At 46.0% G+C, this 15,612-nt stretch overlaps 1 protein-coding gene across 3 annotated transcripts in view; it reads left to right on the forward strand.

Annotated features, from left to right (window-relative positions):
• Window positions 1–15,123, forward strand: part of IFT43 (intraflagellar transport 43) — a 45,840-nt gene extending 30,717 nt beyond the window's left edge. For all 3 annotated transcript variants that reach the window (XM_087746980.1, XM_087746978.1, XM_087746979.1), the window contains exons 6-9: window positions 12,014–12,086; window positions 13,471–13,546; window positions 13,907–13,969; window positions 14,782–15,123. In XM_087746980.1, coding sequence (XP_087603106.1) covers window positions 12,014–12,086; window positions 13,471–13,546; window positions 13,907–13,969; window positions 14,782–14,892 — 323 coding nt within the window. In that variant the 3' untranslated portion in view covers window positions 14,893–15,123. The remainder of the gene's footprint in view (window positions 1–12,013; window positions 12,087–13,470; window positions 13,547–13,906; window positions 13,970–14,781) is intronic.
• The last annotated feature ends 489 nt before the right edge of the window (window positions 15,124–15,612 follow it).

Raw genomic sequence — 15,612 nt, forward strand, 5'->3', positions numbered from 1 at the left:
GACATCAGTATGGTTAATGAGATTAAATGAAGACTTATTTGGGTCTTCCAGACAGATTTAAGCATTGCGACATATGACTGCCAGAAGTGGCACCTTTATAGCATTGGCATCTTCAGAATAGACTTAATTTTCCCCCTGGGAAGTTTCTTGGGCTTCTTAAATTTCAGTGTGTGTCACTGAGGCTGATAGTCTGTTCTGAACAGCTCTTTGATTGTTTGCATACGTGCTGTCCTTCTTGTTGAACCTTGGTCTTGTATTCAGAGTATAATAACTGTCTTTGCTAACCAGGCATAAAAATGCTTGTCACATGTTTGCAGCATGTGACTTTTAGTGCTCCAAGACCTCAGGTAATAAATATAGAATAGAATTGATGCAGAATGCGGTATGAAGACATGGCAAGTTCTAATACACTTCACTTATTTATCTGTGCCTAACCTATGGTTAACAGTTGAATTTGGATTGTTTGCAAACCAGAGGTCAGCTTTGGATTAAATCTATGTGTTAGAAGAAAGATCCCACTAATCTGATTATGGTTCCTACCCAGGCAGTTTCTGGTACAGTCAAATGCACTGGGTTGTGGATGTAATTTGCATATGGAAAAATCTCTAAATGGATCAGTGCATTGCATGCTTGTGGTCCTATTTCTACAGGGAGATTAAGCAAGCTATTCTGGGAGAGAGTTTTCCATGTGGGCTCAGCAATTGCAGTGAAGTGACATATAAACAAACTCCAGAACCTGAATAAGATTACTTTTTTGAATAAACAGAGAGATACAAGTAACTGGCCAGTGTAGAAGGGAGGGAGTAGCACGCTGTGGCTGTGCAGTAGGTTGAGCCCTATCAGCCTCCACTTCACACAAAAATGCGCTTGGGCTTGTGTCCTTAACTGTAAGAGAAAGCTCAGATTCTAAACATACAAAAATCAAGACACTGGTGTATGGATCCCCAAGGATGGGTCACGGTTATTTTATGCTGCATAATGTGTTAGCTTGTACACCTTAATATGAACAGGCACAGTTGCGTAATGATTGCTGCTGTCAACCAATACATTTGGATCGCCTTCCTTTAACCTATTAGAAAGCTAAGCTGTACCATTCCATTAACATTGTTTGTCCCCCATCCAACCTTTTCATTAGAAGAATGAAGGACAAAACTATATGCCCTTAAAAAGGTATTCTTGTGTACTTGAAAAGTGCTCAGTTGTGATCATTTATACAGCACTAACACACAGAGGCTCAGAATTCGGAGTCCACTGGAGAAAGTGTTAAAAAAGCATAGGGCCTCAAGAGAGCCCAGCCTGGCATGTGGATAATGGAGAGAAGGTTGTGCAGCCAAGTGGAGACCTTTGGGCTTGTTATGCCTTGTAGTTTCAGAAATAAAAGTAGAATTCCCTCACTGCTCCTGGCCATTCACCCTGTGCATGAAATAGCATCTGATTCCTCATCTCCATGGGAGTTTGGTAGAGAAGAACAGTTGCTTCTCAGGCTGTGTGGAAAGACTGAAGTAATATGGGCGATTGTAAGTGGGTAGACCAGAGAGGGACACGCGTGGAACTATCTGCAATTTCAGCCGTTCCTTACAGTTGCGCAGGGAAACCCAGAAGGTGCAAGTCATCCATACTGCGCAATACAAACCATTGAAATACTAGCAGTGAAGTACCTTGACTCAGGTCGTGCTCAGAATTCGTTTTCTCTAATCCATATTTCTTCTTCATAGAGGCTAGTCCAGGACAAGAGAGCCACTTTAAAGAGGAGCCAGTTTTGAGTTATAGGAAAGCAAAGACGTGTTTGACTAGAAGCACCATTTGCTCCTGTAAAACTCCAGGCTGGAAAGACTGTTTTGAAAAAGTGCAGTGTCTCTCCAGAAATAGCTCTGGAGTGTCTAGTTGATGGATATTGGGGTTTCCTACAGCGCCTGCTGTGACCTTAGTGCCCATCCTCCTGAACACACACTGGTACATGCTAGTATACAGGCAGAGCAAATGGATAACGCACCTTTGCTAGGTTGATGTGTGTCCAGCTGAACCTTGTCATGGGGGGGGGGGCAGCTCCTCTGCATGGTGGGAAACCTGCTTTAGCAGGATTTAATGCATCACAACTTGAAGAATAATAAACCTTCACAAGCAACACAAGAGTGTTTAATTCCTAAAGGACAGGCCTAGTTGAGTTACTTTTGGCCAGGGGCAATTGGGGGCTTAATGCTGTGTGTGTAGCAATCTGGGCAATCTGACAGAGAGGAGTTTAAGGGTAATTGCTCAATTTTCTATCCATGTTAACAGGGGAAATGGGCAGCAGTGACTGAGCTCTATGTGGCAGGGAAACTGCATGAGATGGGAGATGTGAGACTATCAGTGGAATTTAAAAAGTGTTATCTGCAGAGCGCTGCTCCTTTTCTGTAGCAGCCAAGAGCTTCTCCCAGGTGCAGACTATTCTTTGTCATGAGGTGGGAGGGAAGACAGAACAACCAAGTTCACATTGAAGGGCTTTCCCCTCCCGGTACTCCTTTCTCCAGCGGGGCAGTAGAGTCTCTGCTTCGACTTTGCTTGGGTATTTCATTTGGCTTTACTCTGCTCCTGTGTCTCTTTCTGGCATGCAGCTACAAAGGGCTGTTTCCTGTTGGGATGAGAAATGCTGGCATTCCCCCCACTCCCTGCATCAGGAAACTGCTTTGTCCTTTTGGCTAAAAGTTTCTTTGTTGTTCCTTTCTTGTCCACCAGTTTTGCACTGCTGACTTGCACTCCCCCAGGTGCCTGTCTCCTCACTACGCTGCCCTTGGATTTTTCTCCTCAGCACTTTTCCGGGGGCTTGTTAGCTAAGGTTGTCATCTCTCTCCCAGCTATCCTTCCCCCATAGACTACTGCCCCATCTTCAGAAATCCCTTCCCCCCTTCTCTCTGTTACCCTTGGGATGCATAGCTCCTAGAACAGGGCTTTTCTTGGAGGATTGGGATGTCATGTGTGATTCTCTGTCTGCAGAAACAACGGCTTGTTATTTTAAAGCAGAGAGTGTGTGTGAATGAGACAGCTGATTGAAATGAAAGCCTGACTGTGCTACACAGACAATCCAAACCTGACCTGCAGGTGAGGAAAGCTGCCAGGAGACAGTCACTAGATCTGTGCCCTCAAGGCAAAACCCCTTCCTGCCTGCTGGGAAGCCTCCTCAAGGAAGCAGAGCTGACGATTAGACCTCTCTGTACAATGTCAAACCTCTAGAAGGACTTCTTGCCCTTCTGGCATGTGCCAGCAGCTCCTTTGCATTTGAACAGGATGGGAGTCCAGGCTCTGTGCACAACAGAGGAGGAGGCGGGCATATGCCACAGTCCCCACATCCTTCTGGGGAGTGATGTCTGTCTGTCAGGTGGGAGACAGCCCTCACAGGATATCCGGCACCTGGAATTCACAGCTATAAAATATCAAGCATCTCTTGAGCTGCATGTGAATATGCACCGATGATGAAATTGCTCCAAACAGAGCTGAGAATAGAGTGCAGTGTGGGTTATTGTTGGCTCTCTCATTCCTGATAAAGTTTGCCAGTTCCTTCCCTGGTGAGCTGCTGTTTTTACAGAGCAAGTGCTGGTGGATTCCTGGGGCCCTGAGCTGCAAGGACAGCTGCGTTGGCTGAGCATGAGGGTAAGAGAGGGGGGAATTTGTAGGAACAGTCAGGAATATGGCCAGTGGGTACTTCATAGGCTCAGGAAGCAGTGGTGAAGTGGTTTGGGGAGAGCTAAATGGACGAAATGTTCTGAGCATCAGTGAAATGGAGATGGAATGAAAAACATGGTGTTTTGGAAGCGGTGTGAATGGGCTGAAGAGAGGGGCCTGGGGCAGAGAGTGACAGTGACTGCTGAGTTTCTGAGATTCTGCACTGTGACTTTGTGTGTGGCTCTGTCAGCACACCACAGTCCTCCCCTTGGCTGCTCCCCTAATGTGCTACCCTGAGTCTCTGCACAAGGTCAGTGAAGGGCAGACTCAGCCCAACCTGATGGTTTCCCTTGAGCTGTTGGTCCAGGCCAGTTTGAACTCCTCCAGTGACTGCTGGCATTGTGATCTAGAGGCTCTGGTGTTCAAGGAAAGCTCCCTCCTGACAGCCACAGTGGGCAGCGGGGAGCAGAGCATATGTCCCAAGGGATACGTCTGAAGTCCTATTTGAAGCAGCAGACCACTGGCCAAGGGGTGGTGGGCAGCTTAATTGCAAGGGAGCACACATACCTTGTTGGGGGTTGAAAATGATGGTCTGGGTAAGCATCTTCCATCACTAAAGTCTGCGATATGGTAGATACACCGTCATATTGGGTCTGTGATTGCTGAGTCCATAAGTGTAGTTGACGGACTGGGTTTACCTAAAATACCCTTTAAGAAAAAGCTCTTGAAAGATGATTACAGAATTGAGACACCATCATTTAAAACTGCCCGAGGCAAACTCCTTTGAAAATTGCAGCAGTGGAGGGACAGAGAGAGAACCGCGTAGCCCTTGATTGTAGTGTTGTTCCCTCAGGACCCGTCCCCCCTCCCCCTCAGTTTCTCATCTGATATGAGAGAGAGCAGCAGTAAGATTCCTCATCTGTCTTATGAAAATCCGATTCTGAGTGGCTCTGATCAAACCCAGCTGGCTGTCAGCAGCGGTGGCCTTGTGTGGAGGGAGGGAGGCTTCTGAGGAGTTGCTGGATGTGGAAGTGTCATGGGTGCTGCCGATCAAAGAGGCATTTTTTTAATAAATATATATAAGAAAAAATAAAAAACCTAAGGATTTAGCATAAAAGAAATGTAGTTTGTCTTGTTTTTCCAGCATAACATGAAGAGGATGAAATAGAATCAGACACGCCTGCTCCTGAACATACTTCCACAGGAGCATCCTGAGAAGCTGCTTTCCCTGCCACACTGATGCCCTAATGCAAAATCACTCATCTCCAGCATTGTGGAGGAGGGGTTTGTGTTTCTGAGTTCACCAGACCCTCCCTGGGCACTTTGTGCCTTCTCATCTGCTGCCCCACCGCCTTCTGAGTATGTTTCAGCAGGGGAATACTGCAAAGGAACAGGGAACAGCCTTTGAAAAGAGCAAAACAGATGTTACTGAAAAGGAGGGCAGGCACAGTGCTCTGTCGGGGGGCTGTTAGTAAGGCTAGGAGGTGTGTTACCGCTCTAAATGCTGATAACCTCAGGAATATGGTGGACTCCAGGTCCTGAGCCTGGCCTCCAGTCTCTCCTGTCTGCTGCTGCTGGTGAACAAACCTATACATTAAGAGATGCCTCATCTTTAAAGCCATCAGTGTCTGCTCTTACTTCTTGCACAATACAAGGCATGGATTACTGTCTGTTGAAGCCCTGCACTGAGCCCAGCGATTCATCTGGCAGGGCTGTTCTGTGCTCTGTCTCTCTTCACACTTCCCAGGGGTTGAAACTGGGCAGAAGCTTTGTGTCAGTAGCAGCCTTGGGAAGTAGCAAATATGCCTGATGCCTGTCCCCAGCAAGCTCTCAGGTGAGGAAGAAGCCATGCCACACCAAGCAGTCTGTGAAAGCACAACACTGTTGAAGCAAGCAGAGTGTCTCATGGACTACCCGACCTCCCAGCCAGTCATCCATCTAGCTGACAGTATCATCAGAGCTTGGTGGCTGAAGAAAAAATTATTTTGTCTGATGCAAGGCAAATGCATAATCTTTTAAGGCAAGGCTGGAGGGTCAATACTGAATCTGCTGCGTGACCTCCCCTAGATCCTATGAATCCTCTGGCACCCGCTTACTGGGTGACTGTTCCCATCAGCTTGGCCAGGTTGTGCTGTCACCATTCTCTTCTCAAAAGGGTGCTTTGGGACATGGGACACTCAGGTTATCTTACGCTTGTCTCAGCTTTTAAGGCAGTGCCCTAGTAGCTGTGGTACTGCCTGCTTTTCACTCTACTGTTTTCATCTCCCTGCTGGCTGATCAGGCAGATACGCTGTTCTGTATTGGCCTACTAGTAGGGCAATTTCAGTCAGGGAAAGGCATCCCTATGAAATTAATGTTCAAGCATCCAAAGAAGTGTTCTTTATCCTCTCCATTTGCCTGCTGCTCTCCTGAGAAAGCTTCCAAGAGGCTTCAAGCTTGTTTGTGTGTTCAGCAGAAGCTGTCTGTGTCCCTTGTTCCTTATGGTTTTTTGAAGATTTTTTTTGCCTGTTGCTTTCCACTTTTTTCTTTTCTTTTTTTTAATTCTCCATTTTTCCACTTGGAGAGAAAAATTATTTATTGCATTGAGATGCGCTAATTAAAGCCATTTTCTGGTATTTGGTTACTGAAGTGTTTGATGTCTCTCTGACAAGACCATGAAATGCACGGAGTGTCCACAGGGACAGAATTTGCTGAACACGGTGCTTTGTAAATGAGGGGACACAGTGTCGCAGCAGCTCATGAATATGAAACGCCCATGATGCTACCTCAGTGGACTTGGGAACACAGATGAATCCTGTCATGTGCTAAATGAGACCAATTTCTTTCACTTAACTTCATCTTCAATCAGACCTTCTTCCATTTGCCTGTTTAAAATTCCCCAAACGTGATGCAGAAGGTAACGGCATTCAGTAAAACAAAGTTTTGCAGCAGCAGAGATATTGTAATTATTTCAGTTTTACAATTTATGAGCAAGCAACTTAAACTAAAGTTAGTTTCAGTCTTACGCCTGCTTAGTAGCAGGGGACTGCCAGCTCCAGAAGCCACTACCCTCTTTGTGTTCTCAGGATATGGTGGCGCGTGGACAGGGAGGGCAGCACGGTCCCCACTGCAAGAGTGTCCATTCTGAACTGGCCTTTGAAACGCTCACCCAGTTGGGGGCAGTGAATCAGACTACGTGAGATGGAGTCATTTTTTTGGGTGTCAGGGCGTTGGCTCAGGAGACTCTTAAAGCAGCTCAGGGAGAAAGTGGCAACTACACTGCTGACTAACTGCAGGCCTGACCTGGGACATGGTTTCTAGATCCAGCTCTGCCACTGATTTATTGCCTGACGAACAGATTCTGTCTGTCCCTACTTATGTGCTGTCTTGTATCTAACAGACAACTTAATTCTTTGGGGCTAGGACCAGATCTTACTGTGAGCTTGCAGGATTTTAAGGGACCCAGCCTGCAGGTGTTGCTACTAAACCAAAAATCAGCTCTGCCTGGGAGGGGAAGTACAACTCACCAACTTGCAGGAGCATCTGGGTATTAAGGTGGTGCAGGTTCTTTTACCTCCTGCTTGTTGCTTTCTGTGGTTGTCTTCCTCAGCTGTCAGTAAGTTATTTGCTAAAGGGTAAAAAAGGTGATGGTTACTGCATGTACTCTAATATGAACACATAAAGCCCTCCTTTGTTCATGACTTGAAAACCTGCTGTTCCTTGCTTGTTGCCTGGCTATCTGCACGTAGCATGGGTCACCCTCAGTCTTTCCCCTCCATCTTTTCCTCCTACCATCCACACACTTCTGCCTTATGCTATTGGTGTCTTGCTATCTTAGCCATGAAGCTTTTTTTTGTAAGACCTAGCTCAGTCCAGCTATTGTAATAAAAATACTATTTTTACTTGTATGCTGGGACTTAGATGTTTTGAGACAATCAGTTTGGTGCAGTATATTATAACTCCCCTGTTAAGCAACATTTGGTACTAGTGTCTCCTACCCGACCCTAACTTCTGCATGGATACACTCATTTTGGTTTCATTCTTTGTTCACTCTTGTTCACCATTATCTGGTAGGTGGAGGGGAGTTCGCATTTAGTGCTCACTCAGTTTTTCACATCTCTACCACGAGCAGTTTCTAAAGCCAATATCTTTTTTCTTTATGGGCTGAGAAATCCATCAGGAAAGGCTTTGTGTTACTCTGTTCCCAGTCATTTTGAGCCATAAAGAGAAGCCTCATCCATTCCTCTTTGAGGTCACTGCATGCGCTGAGTTTTTATGTTCCCCCTCCATCTTCTGTTGCATACACTCATTTCTTCTGCTTGTAAAACACTACCTGACATGTGTGTCTACCTATTCTCCCCTCCCTTCAGCTAAAATGAAAGCTGGATACTCACTCTAGGGGGGAGGCTGTCTTTTTTAGGAGCACTCACTCTGGGAATGTTATCTGACATACAAAATGGAGGTTCAGAGGAGTTCTGTCTGGGGGAGACTGGTTGAGGGAGGTGGCATAGGTAACAGTACCTTGCAGCACAGTGTTCAGAGGCCAGCTGGGAGACCAAGTTTGGTAAGATGGTTTGTACTCAATTTGTTCCCCTTTTTAATATTTTTTACCAGAAACTCAACTTTTATTTTAATTTTTCTTACCATTAGTATCATATCAGTTTGTTCTGATTTCAAAGTCTGCAGGAAAGTGGGAGAAGAACAGCTGAAACTATAAGATTTTCATGTTGCTTCTGAGATTTGCCTACAGTTTTGATTAAAATCGGTTGATATTAAGTATGGAAGCTGCTCTCCCCTCCAAAATGCAGCTGAGTAATACAGCCTTCCTCCACCCAAAACCTAGAGCTAGACTGCAGAGAATCACTTCTTGTTTCCAGGTTTTGAAGCTACCCCTTCTTCTCAGCTGCAAAACATTTTCTTTTTGTAATGCACAGGCCATTTATTCACTTCATTGCAGTGACCTGCTGTCTGTGAAGGTGTTTCCTTTTGCACACAGCCAGCTCTTTAGCATGTAGGTACATTGTGCAATCATTTCTAAAGTTTACCTACCTGGGCACTGAATTCAGGCATGAGAACCTGGACAGTAAATTACGTGTCAAGATTCTGCACCAAAACCACAGGCTTATCAGTGTGATGGAAAATTATCTGAAACCCTCACACTGAATAGGAGGGAAAAAAGTGGATCACAGAACAAATACACAGAGTGTGGGTTCGTAATGTAACCTCGTTGTTGGAAAAAGCTGTATGAGTGCTGGAGTGTGAGACTGGGAGGACGTGGTCCTGTGAACATTTCTACATGTACTAATGTTATATGTAAATAACCTCACTGCAGCTAATGGGGATATTAAAAGTAAAGCATATGCCTACACTCTTGCAGCCCACGTGCTTCTTCCCCCTGCAGCTGACATAGTGCCATGACTTGGCTGTGCTACTAGAGCTTACTGGAAAAAAAGAAAGATGTGAGTCCTAAGAAGAGCAACAAAACCAATTAGGGAGCTGGAGACTGCATGCGGGGAAAGGTTGGGTCCTTGGTGATAAAGTGAGAACGGAGACACTTTGCAAACTGTACAGAGAGAGAAGGGAGAGGGATTCTAGAGAGGTGGCACCATGGGAATTGGCAGAGGGAAGAGGAAATTATGAGTAACAAGTGAAATAAAGACTCAAATATTTCAGGGCTGATTTGCCACTGATAGGAGTTAGCCTGGGGAGCTGATATTTTCTTATAATTTGTGACATTTTTGTTCTGTTTCCTGTCAGTCTCTGACAGTCCTAAAGGACATTGCTTCTGCCTAGAAATGGACAAAATCATCCGCAGTTTGCGGTAAGAGCAAGCATGTGCTAGCCTTTGTTGGAGGGGCTGGCAGGAGCCCCCAGAGCATTTCCAGCTCTTCTGTCTGAAACATTTTCAAAGCGCCTACAAAATACTGGAGCCTTGAATTTCTTTTGGAAAGAATTTCTATGTGATTGACTGGATTTTGCTAATACAGAGTAATGGTAGTGTTCTGCAAGGGATTTGGGAATGTCTCCGTGGAATTCAATGGCAATGAGATAAAACCAGCACTGGCAAATCCAGGACTCTGGAAACCTGAAAAATGGTAGGGGCATCACTGATCTGGGCCTTAAGTTCACAGTTTTCTCTAGTGCAAAGAGAGATCAACAAAAGCAAAAGGGAACCAGGAAGAAGAGACGCCAGAAACAGCTGCCAAATGAGCACCAAGTGAAGAAATTCAGTTTGCTGCAAACACCTTCCACATTTCTGCTGTCAAAAGAGGATAATGATCCGACCTTCTCCTGCTACAGGGAATGCTGCTCTGTGGGTAAGGGCAGCTCTGTTCCCAGGTAGTTCTTCATTTAGCTGTGTTTGCTGAGCAACATTCAGAATCTTCTGCTGAAAAGGATACATTAGCTCAGGAGAGATTAGACTGTTTCTCATCCCCATGCTCATTTGCCTGGACCTAACAGGACACCTCTGCACAGCGCTTCATTCTTCCCCTTGCACCAGTCTCACCAGTCTGTTCCCTCTGTGGTATTTGTTGCTTATATACAGGGACTTTCTCCCACATTACCACTGAGCAGGTTTTACCAGCTGCCTCCACAGGTCAGTCTGTTTGTCCATGGAGATGCTTTTGGCCCATAACTGCATTCTGCTACAAGTTTTACCAAGAGCTGGGAGCCCCTGCAGGGAAGAGCCAGCGGGATAGCAGCTTCTTCCATGTATTGTCCCTACAAGCAGAGGGGGGACAGATCTGCCCCAAATGCCCAGCAACGATTCACTGGTGATGCATTTATTGCATATGCCTCCTCCATCTAAGGAGCAGCCTGGGGGCCTGTTGCTGCAGTTTCCCTTTAAATGTCTTTGCGAAGTTTGCTGTAGTCGGAGAGCTGTTCTGCAGGCACCTGCCCCTTGGGCGGCTGGGGAGCTAGAAGGCACAGCTCTGCTGAGGCCAGCCAAGCTGTCACTGCCTTTCACTGTGGCCAGGCTCTCACGGCAGCCCCTGTCCTGCTCAGCCTTCCGCCAGGCAGCCAATTAGCAAGAAATCCCACTGTGTGGCCAGCTCCAAATGGCCACTGCGCCAAGGCCTGGGCTGACCCACGTCCTGCCGCAGCTGGGCGAGGGCTGCCTCCCACCCTGCTGGCCGGCCAGCCGGAGGGATGTGCAGTGGACGTTCAGCAGGAGAGGGCAGCTGAGAGCCTGCGAAGCTCTGACAGGCGGCCGGACAAGGGGCTTTTCAGGAAGACCCTGCCCGGAGCCCTGAGCACCACAGGTGGGAACGTCTCTCCAGCTGCTGAATATTCATCTCAGCCTGGGCCACAAAATGGGGCAAAGCCAGGCCCAGCTGCCGTCCAGCAGTAGCATGGCCGTGCTGCCGACAGCCAGGAGCAGACTGCTCACTCCAGCATCTGTGCACTGTGTGAGTGAGGCCTCTTCCCAGAGCCAAACCACCAGCTTCTTCGTGGTCTGAGGGCTCAGGGTCTCTGGAGAGCCTTTGTGGCCTTGAATCTTCAAAGGAGCTCTGTGCTGGTGTATTCTGACCTTGCTTTGTGCCTCCAGTTACCTCTTCCTCTCTCTGTTTTTGCTCTCTCAATCTCCAACAGTTTACAGGACTTTGTCAAATCAAAAAGCATACAATGCTCTCAGAGCCCTGCTCCTTTAGCAGGATTCAGTGTGCACCCAGTTCTTCCTCCTTTCCTCCATTCTTTTGTCTCTAGCATCCTTTTTAGGTGGAGTAGCCATAGTCCTTGTGCTGGGAATACCCAGTGACCCAGATGTCAGCCATTCCAGGGTCACACTAGAAATCACAAAAAGGTTTATGACATTACAACTGGGTGCATCTTCCCTAGTCTTTGTGTCTGGTAGACCACTAGCACTTGATTCCTCAGCTATCAAGAAGGTCACAGGCCTCTGCACAGTCTGAGACCCAGCCAGCAGCTCCTTTCAGCCTGTAGTTTTACATGCCTTCTCTCAGTTTCCACCCCACATTTCATTTCTAACAGAGTCTAGGTGACTGGTGGCTGAGCTAAGCAAATGATAACACATCTCATAAGAAGCAAATTCTTGCCAGTCTTAGGATGATGGCAAGTAGGCAGCGGGGTTTAGTGCAGCCGGCTTCTTTCAGCTTCAAGTTGTGTTCAAATGCACGGTCCATGGCTATGGAGTCCTACCCAGCCCATATTTGCTCCTCTTGCAAGATTTCTTTTGACCCCAAGCTTCAAAGCTTTATTGGCTTGTTTTAATATTAAACAATATATTTTAATAATTGCTAAATAACTCTCTTGTGTTTTCCTCTGATAAGAAACAGGCTGTTTCATATCTGTGAAGCAAGGGAACCTTTGTCTCTAGTGAGAGGAGAGCATAACACTCCCCACTTACTGCTGCTGCTTTCTCTTGTTGCAGACATTCCCGTGATCCCTGACTTGGAGGAAGTCCAGGAGGAAGATCTGGCCATGCAAGTGGCAGCTCCCCCCAGGTAAGAGCACTGCCAGGTGTTCTTGAGGCTCTCATCAGCAGTGAGAAATGGCTGGTAAAATTAAACTCTATCTTATCTCATGCTCTCTGGTTGTCAGTGGCAGTGCTATTCAGCAGGATTCGATGCTGTGTATTGTGGCACTGGGGCTCCAAGCTGAACAGTGCAACCTGCTTGTTTCCTATTACACAGAGAAAGCAATTACTGCATATTCTCTCTACACGTACAAAAAATACATTAGAGTAGCATGTTTGATGTTGCAAAATGAAACTCTCAAAAGTTAGGAATTGCTTGATTAAGGTTGCCTGTATAACCTCAGATGCCTCTAGTACACATTATTATCACACACACTTTGATTATGCACGGTCGTAGGCTGCTTTGCCCTCCACAGGATATCCTTCTTACTCAAGTGCCGAGTTAATTTGCAAAGTACAATCCTGTTGTTTGAAGGTGTTATCAGAATAGTCTTGGGGTTAGCTCAAGGGAGACCAGCAAGTTTTAAAAAATGAAAGTTTTGGGGGTTTTATCTTAAACGTATCAGTAAAGTCTTCTCTCCCCTGTTGGGCCTATTGCCAAGATCACAGATTGGGATTTCTACTGACCCTTATTTGGAGGGGTGGGATATCTTACTCCTGACCACAGATGCCTCTTCACAAGTACGGAGTAGGTATTGTAATTAAATAGCTGTTAACAAAAATAAGTGACACTTCATAGTAGAAAATTTAAAATTACTTTGTCTCTCACCAGAGTTCGTGTCTTTGTTCTCTCTCTTTTTTTATAATCCCATCTGTTCTTCCTGTATCCATAGTCTCCCTGCAATAGAAAAGACAAGTCATTTTCATGGACAAACAGAAATTAAATAAATATAGGTCTTTTCTACAGTATTGCATCACCTGCGAAGGGAAGCATGGCACAACAGTGTATAACCCCCCTACCCCGTGTTTCTCTTTGGAGGCTACATTTTAAGAAATTGTATTTGATAGCTGTGTCTCAGCTCAGACACGGAAATCACAAGGTCTCTGCTATTCTGTAGCTTGTATGGTGGGGCTCTCAGACCCAGCTGGGGCTGTTCAAATGTTCACTATGTTCCTGTTTTCTTTCTGGCCCTTGCAGCAGTCTTCCCTCTGGCATGCTGGCTTCTCTGAGGGAGTCTGTGGTCCCTCCACATCCTATTTTTATGCATGTGCACAGCCTGGCACGCAGATTTGTCAATGACTGTTCATTTGCTGAATGAGATTTACTTCTGTCTGGGGACACCCATCTCAAGAGTCCACATGGGTGATGTGGACACTCACGATGGGTGCCACCAGATTCCTGTTCATGCCACCCGTCTCAGATGTGCTTCCACACTTACCCAGGCTTGTTCTTTGACCCCTTCTGGTTGCAGTGTGCAGGTGAACCGAGTGCTGACCTACCATGACCTGGACAAAGATCTTATGAAGTATGCTGCCTTTCAGACTCTGGTAAGTGGATGTTGCTATGGGGTGACCGATGTGACTCCCTCTCCTTCCAGGCTCCCATCATCCTCCGCAGTGATATTCAGCTGCATAAAATACACAGCCCTGTCATCCAAACAACTTCCAGTCTGCTTTCAAGTCTCTTCCTCTCTTCCTCTCTGCAGTGTGGCTTTCATGCTTGTTTGTGTCTGTAAATAGTGTAGGTATGGTATCTGCTCCTCAGACAAGGCTCCTGCTGTTGTCCTGGGCAAAGTATATGTCCCTTATGAGGCAAATGTTGTGCCTATCTCTAGCAAGACCTACCTGGTGAAATGATGGTGTCCACTTTCTCACTGTCTGTAAGACTGTGACTGTGTCTGTTCATAGGATGGAGAGGTTGACCTGAAGCTTCTCACCAAAGTTTTGGCTCCAGAGCATGAACTACGAGAGGTAAGTCTTTCTTTTGTGGGAACACCAACAAGGCAGCAGCTTCTTATGTGTCTCAGACTATACTTGGAAAGTAAGCCTTTGTCGGTGGGGTGGAGGAGAGAGATGAGGAGGAGCTTGTGAAGAGGAGCTTGTCCAAGTGAATGGAGGTCTGATTTCCCCAGCAGATTATTTTGAAGATATATAGGGCCTTCTCTGTGTGAAATTATGGCATCACTATGATTGGCCCCCTTCAGTATGAAAGAGCTAGTAAGGAAAGGGCCTAGCACTGCCACAGATTCCTGCAGAAACAGTGCTCTGTGTATTGTCTTTTGGTAGCCACCATAAGCTTCAGGTAGTTCTGCAGGTACAGAGGGACAAAGGCAGAAAGCATTTGGGGTTTGGGCAGAGGTATGTGTTAAAGCAGGACAGAACAACCTCAATACAACTGGGGGGACAGGAGCTCAGGACTGCAACAAAGGATTTCTGCAGCTCATTATTGCATATGCTTCAGCAGAAGTGCAGAAGGGTGGAAGATTTTTATGGCTCCTCTTCACACCCTGCCTGGGAGTATCTAAGATTAACAAGTATCAAAAAATCTGTCCTTTATGGCATTTTGGAACAATTCTGTCAAAATCTTTAAATTGTAGCAGGGATTCACATTTCATTCTGACTAGGATTCCTGTTCTAGCCAACTGAATCTGAGACTTCCCTGGCAGGGGCAGCTGCCATTTAGTTTCTCTCTTTGCTGTTCATCTTGAATATTTGTTATCATTCAGAGACCTTTGGGTGTCACCAGTAACATTTCAGCATGTTTGTCTTTTTCCTCTTGGTAGGATGATGTCAGCTGGGATTGGGACCATCTCTTCACAGAGGTGTCCTCAGAACTAGTGACTGAGTGGGACCTGGGACAGTCTGAGAGAGAGGACCACCTCAGTCTGCCCTAGAGCACTGGCACACCAGACATCTCATACATGCATCCCTTGTAAATAGTTTAGCACTTTAATTTTCTATTCACTTGTTTGTATTGGAAAATTTATTTCAGACATGAAAATAAATAGGACCTTGCTTCATAGGAAAACTGGCTCGGGAGAAGTTTTGGGTATTTTGTAATAAAAATCTTTGTTCTCAAAAGAGATTAAGAATTCTAAACACAATAAAATATTTACTTATGAAGAGTCACTTTCACCTCACTAGCACCTTTGCAAATTAACTGCAACAGTTGATCTTTCCTCTACCAAAATGCAGCTGCTCTGGGGTGGACCATCTTACAATAGAGCATGGTTTTCACTGATCGCTATCGGAGAAGCTCAGGCTGATAGGATTTGTTTGCCTAGGACATCAAGATTACCATCTTCCTCACAACAGATGCTGCAAGTTGTCAGGATACCCATTTTACACTTCATCCAGCAGCCTCCAGCCATCCCCTGCTAGTTTAACCTCTCTCCTGGAACATTACCTCTGTATTGACTCAGAGGAAGCAGCATCACCTTTTAAACTGCCAACACTGCTTCTAACAGCACCTCTTCTTTTCCCTTGAGATGTCCCAGCTAAGTTCTGACCAGGCCTAACCCCACTTAGCTTTTGCAATCAGATGAGATCACAGCCTGAACGGAGATAGCTTCAGGCAAGAGGTAGTTTGCAAAGAAAATACTGTTTATTCCATG

The sequence above is a fragment of the Nipponia nippon genome, unplaced genomic scaffold (assembly GCF_047370975.1).
Source record: "Nipponia nippon isolate SJK-2023a ecotype South Korea unplaced genomic scaffold, ASM4737097v1 scaffold_11, whole genome shotgun sequence".
Taxonomy (NCBI): Eukaryota; Metazoa; Chordata; class Aves; order Pelecaniformes; family Threskiornithidae; genus Nipponia; species Nipponia nippon.